The sequence below is a fragment of the Monopterus albus genome, unplaced genomic scaffold (genome assembly GCF_001952655.1).
Source record: "Monopterus albus unplaced genomic scaffold, M_albus_1.0 scaffold99.1, whole genome shotgun sequence".
In the NCBI taxonomy this organism is placed as follows: domain Eukaryota; kingdom Metazoa; phylum Chordata; class Actinopteri; order Synbranchiformes; family Synbranchidae; genus Monopterus; species Monopterus albus.
In genome coordinates, this window is record NW_018127979.1 from 126266 (window position 1) to 132043 (window position 5778).

The 5778-nt window shown below is 41.5% G+C and overlaps 1 protein-coding gene across 2 annotated transcripts in view; it reads right to left on the reverse strand.

The window, feature by feature from the left end:
• Positions 1–5778, reverse strand: part of itprid2 (ITPR interacting domain containing 2) — a 45460-nt gene extending 39682 nt beyond the window's left edge. For both annotated transcript variants that reach the window (XM_020609414.1, XM_020609413.1), the window contains exons 1-2: positions 5683–5778; positions 3031–3195 (exon numbers count right to left, since the gene is read on the reverse strand). In XM_020609414.1, coding sequence (XP_020465070.1) covers positions 3031–3195; positions 5683–5725 — 208 coding nt within the window. In that variant the 5' untranslated portion in view covers positions 5726–5778. The remainder of the gene's footprint in view (positions 1–3030; positions 3196–5682) is intronic.

Here is a 5778-nt window from a genome sequence, read left to right on the forward strand (position 1 = left end):
TAAAGCACGTTATAGGAAATCTTTCCTGCCTTATTCCATTAACCTGTACAATACATCATCTTTGAGCATTAGATGACTCCTGGATTGACATTAATTGTATACTGAATTACATATTGTATAGATTTGCATATGTTTGATTTATCATGTGATTATGTATATGTACTCAACTGTGTTGGGTTTTATTCTTAATTTTTTATGTATATTTATTTGTTTCATATTTTAGTGGGTTATTTATTCTGTTTATTGTTATGTGTGTTTGATATTGAGTGTGAACCGCTGCTGAAACAATGCAATTTCCCAGATTGGGATTAATAAAGTATTTCTATCTATCTATCCATCTTGTTTAAGGGACCCGCATTCTTATACCAGCCAAAAACTGGAACTTTCCCAAGTAAACCCTTCGAACTCGTCGACCCGGATAAAGACCCGGAAATTCGACCACAGGTGACAGTGCTGCGTACGATCACCACTCCACGCTTCGCATCTTTTTCAGACTGGGACCGTCTGGTCAAGGCAGTCGGACGACTGATCCACATTGCATGGTCCTTTAAGTGGAGTCGGAAAGACATTCCTCAAGCATGCCGGGGATGGCATCATTGTAAGCTTCCTCTAGGACCTGATACCATACTTATGGGGTCCCAAGTCATCATACGTGCGGTACAAAAGGAAAGCTATGGAGAAGACATACATCATCTCAAACAGGGTAAACCACTCCCCAGATCCAGCCCGTTGAAAGAATTGGACCCCTTCCTAGACCGCAACGGTCTGATGAGAATAGGAGGTCGCCTGATCAATGCAGACATAAGTGTGGAGGAGAGGAGGCCTCTCATCATACCGGGTAAAAGCCACGTAGCATTGCTACTGGCACGACACTACCACGAGCAAACACAACATCAGGGACGCCAGTTTACAGAGGGAGCGATAAGGTCAGCCGGCTATTGGATAATGGGAGGTAAAAGACGTGTGAACAGTCTTATCCATTTCTGTGTTACATGCCGTAAACTCAGAAGAGAAGGAGAAACGCAAAAGATGGCAGATCTGCCCCATGAAAGGCTTAGTACTCAGCCTCCCTTCACACATGTGGGTTTGGACGTGTTTGGCCCGTGGTCCGTATCAGCTCGTAGGACAAGAGGCGGCTATGCAGAGAACAAGAGATGGGCGGTACTGTTCACGTGTTTAAGCATCAGAGCCGTTCATATCGAGGTGATCGAGTCTTTGGACACCTCTAGCTTCATTAACGCCTTAAGGAGATTCGTAGCTGTCCGTGGTCCAGCGAAGCTCATTCGCTCCGATAGAGGCACCAATTTCATTGGAGCTTGCAAAGACCTGCAAATTCCCTCCAACCCGGATGAAAAGGTGGTGAAGCAGTTTCTGGTGGACCATGGTTGTACGTGGGTGTTCAACCCTCCTCACGCATCACACATGGGCGGCGTATGGGAAAGGATGATCGGTATCGCTCGCAGGATTCTGGATTCGATGCTTCTTCAGATGACTTCACACAAGCTCACACACACGAGGTACCCTCTACCCTCATGGCGGAAGTGTCGGCCATCATGAACAACAGACCGCTCATTCCCGTATCCACTGACCCAGCCAACCCCTTCATCCTGACGCCTGCCACTTTGCTCACCCAAAAGACTGGACCCAGCTGTGTTCCACCTGGAGACTTTGGAATGCCCGACCTGTACAAACAGCAATGGCGCATGGTGCATGGTGCAAAACCTAGCAGACTCCTTTTGGAGCCGATGGCGAAAGGAGTACCTTTCAACTCTACAACCATGAAGAAAATGGCAACAGCAGCAATCGAACATCACCCAAGGCTGCATTGTTCTTCTTAAGGACTCCCAGTCAAAACGCAACGAGTGGCCTCTAGGGATCATAACGGAAACCTATCCCAGTCAAGATGGACAAGTTCGTAAGGTTCAAGTCCATATCCTAGGAAAGGACGGACCGAAGCTGTTCTTGAGACCTGTCAATGAGATAGTCCTCCTTCTTCAGGACGACGCTAAACAGCTCTAAGGACCATCTCAGGGAAGTTTGACATTCCTTGAATGCCAGACGGGGAGTGTGCTGTTCTCTACGAACAGTAGCTGACCTTCTGTCCTAAGACTGTAATTGCAGCTTCTGTGTCGCTTAGTGACGACATCATTAATGTGAGCCACATTCTGCATACAGCGTATCTGTATTTAGACACGATGATCGCTTCTCCTCGATTTAAGTTGTTTTGAAGGCACCTTCGGTATGTAAAAGCTATTGCAAAATTCCATGGCCAGCAGTAAAGCGTCAAAGTCCATTGGTTGTCTGTGGGAGACGTTATCTGTCTGTCGAGTCAAACTAGGTCTTTTGACATAAAGGGCAGAACAGTCTCATCTCCTGAGCCAAGTGCATCACCTCATCCCTAGTATCTGGTAGTGTTGCAAAAATGAGCTGATACCCAACCCTACCGCTGCTTTTCTTGCAATATTTTATATTGTTAATGATAATTATAACAATCAAGCCTTACTTTTTCCCCTCCCCTCTAAATTCTGTGCTTGTTCTAATTTCCCTTTACACATACTGTATATTTGCATATTTCTATTACCATGGAGCTATAGACAAACAACTATTCACCACACATCCACATACCTGAAATATTTAATTTGGCTTTATACATTGAGGATAATTTGAAAACTTTGCTTTGTTTCCGGTACAGAAAACAAGGCATTTCATGTTACGTATTAGCTACAACTATAATGATACAACTGTGGTGAGATAATATTGTCCAAAAATAGTATTCAGAACTGACTCTGGCACTCAACTGATGTGATTGTTGGCAGTAAGGTGAACACTGGATAGATAAAATGTGAAATATTTATTATTTCAAAATATTGCTCGTTACAACACTGCTCTAGCGACATGTTCATGGAGGTTCACAGTCATTTAGGTCTTGGTATATCAGAAGCACTAATGTTAGCAACTGGAACCCCAAGAAAGTCCAGCTGCCAACGTCAGTACTTCAGATGCTTTGATGACAGCTGAGCTCAGACTAACCTGGTTCTTCTGAGGTTCTCTGTGCATCCTCGTCTCTCTGGCCCTGATCGGGCTCCTGGGGGCCATTTTGTTCTTGTTCTGATTCTTGCCACAGGGAGTCTTTGCTATGGGCCCAGGCTTGACGCCGCAGAAAGGCTTTGCCGCAGTCTGAGTGCGCTCCGGGATCTGAGGATCAATCAAGCAAATAACCTGTCTGTCAGCTTGACTCCTCTAAACCCATCAATCAGGTCTGGCTGGTATTCAACCTGACAAGCAGAAATAACTAACACAGATGAATCAAGCTGTGTGATCACACATATCAGTCCTTGCCCCTGTATATCTAAGTTATCTGACTGTTCTTTTCAACCACCAGTTTCATAAGGAACAATAAAGACAAGAGGAACTGACAATGCCATATCACACCGAGTTCCAATACATTTGAAGATGCATATCAGTAACATAATTCTGTGTGGAACAGTGACCTGAACTTCACCACTAATGAAATGTGACACATAAATTTGCATCATCAAACAGCAGTGAACCTTCCAAACAACTGATTCAGCTTTTTTTTTTGTCTGATGTACACCCACATTTCAACCAGATGATCTCAGGTTCCCCTTCAATCGAATCATGTCAGAATCATTTCACAGGTCCAATTTTGAAAATCTGCAAAGCTCTGTATCAGACCCAACCTGACCTGTTAACATAAGACCTGTGACCCATTCCCGTAATTAAATTAGACTTTAAGATACACAGTCACTTACTTTAAAGTACTTGAGAGTTGTGTTCTTGGAAAAGTATTGCTGCATTTCCACTATCGGAACCTAAGGAGTAGGATACCCCATACTTCACCCTGCAAAACCTCCCGGGTTGACACAGACTGTGCTGCTTTGTTTTTCCACTGTATTTTTTCTGTGTTGGATCTCTGTTTGAAGGAGGGAGGGACTACACGTCTCTCACACACATCAATCAGCTAAGCAGAAGGAGAAAAGATGATGTGAAGGATTACTCCATACTGCAACAATCAGCCAGTAAGGGAGACTGTAATGCTAATGACTGAGGTGTGAAGAGTGGACATTTAACCAAACGGGGTGACTGCTTTGCGCGCATGCACCCTCTCCCCCTAACATTTCTGGAACCTGATTTTAGTATTATCTGTAAGGGGTCCTGAAATTTATCTCCCGGAGCACACACACAAAGCAGGCGCATGGCAGTGGAAACAAACGCAGAATCCATGAAGAGCGCTGCTTGGCTCAACACGTCTTGGTACGTTCCCATAATGGCGAAAGCCCTTTTCTGTCGAGACAGCACCTGGGCTCTGCAGCTGTTCTCTTAGTGATGACGTGCCTAGCTTGCAGCTATCAATGCTAACACTTTTTGGCAAAGTAGCAAAGCCGCTGATTACATTGTTCTCACTGTCTGTAACCACACTGAATTTCTCCAATAAGTCTAACTTGGCATTCAGTGATATACTGTCCACAATTTTGTAATCACCGCTAGCTTTTTCACTTCTAGGTTATCCAGTTTGACACAGTAACTTACACTAATGTCTGAGTGACATCCTATTAGTTGGATGTGAGTTGAGGGGTCAAAGGTTGTGTCATAGGCCTTCACAATAAATGTATCACTTATTTAGGCTTGATAAAATTATGCTGGATTAGATGTTTAAAAGAAGCTGCACCTTTATTTTTATTATTACTATTGTTGTTTATTTCACCCAGTACCCACCTACATTCAGTCTTTTATTTTTTTACCAGTGTCTATACCTGTGAATTTATATAAACATATTTTTTATCCGTTACACATCCTTTTTTGCAGGTACCCACTGGGTTGGTCAAGTTTACATTCATACTATTACCACTTGGAGTGACAAAACTTGGGTCTTTCACTGTTCATATGTAAGCTAACATTTTCAACTAGTTTCTGTTAAGCTACTTTTAACCATTTAGCAAATATTTCAATTGATTATTAGTTATTTTTTACAAATTGCTTCAACTGTTTATCTGTTACCATTAGCTAAATACTATATTTCAGTTGTTTATATCCTAATTGTTATCCTAAACTCTTTATCCATTACTTTAAGCAAATATTATATAATTGTTTCTATTCATTACCTTTAGCTAGCTAATATCAACTGTTTGGAATCTATCTCAATAGTTTGTTACAACTACTAGCTACTTTTATCTAATTATTTCAATTGTTTATCTGTTAGTTTTAGCAATATAAACTGATTAGTTTTGTTTAGATAACTATTTCAACTGTTAAGCTGTTACCTTTAGTGAAATATTTAAATTTTTTATTATTTACTTTTAGCTATTTCAACTGTTTATCCATTACACGTGTGCATTATTTTTAGCTAGATTTCATGTAGCATTATAACCATCACCTTTAAGTTTACTCATTACTTTAGTCATTTAAACAGTTTATCTATGAATTTTAGCCACTAGTTTCAACAATTTTTTGGTTACTATTAGCTAATTTATTTTTATTTTTTAATCCAGTGGTTTCAGCTAATTGTCTCAACATTATGTCACCTTCAGCTAATGATGTCAGGTGTTCATCTGGTCACTAAATATTGCTATACTTGTTATATGTTCCTTTTATCTAACAATATAAATTCTTTAACTGTTAGTTTTAGCTAATCATTTCAAATGCTTAAGTAAGACAACCCACCTGGAGCAGCGCTGGTGTCAATTCCCAGAGCTCCACTCTCCATATCCACCTGTTGGTGTGTCTGGTTGGGATCAGTCACTCAGAGAAGTTTGACTC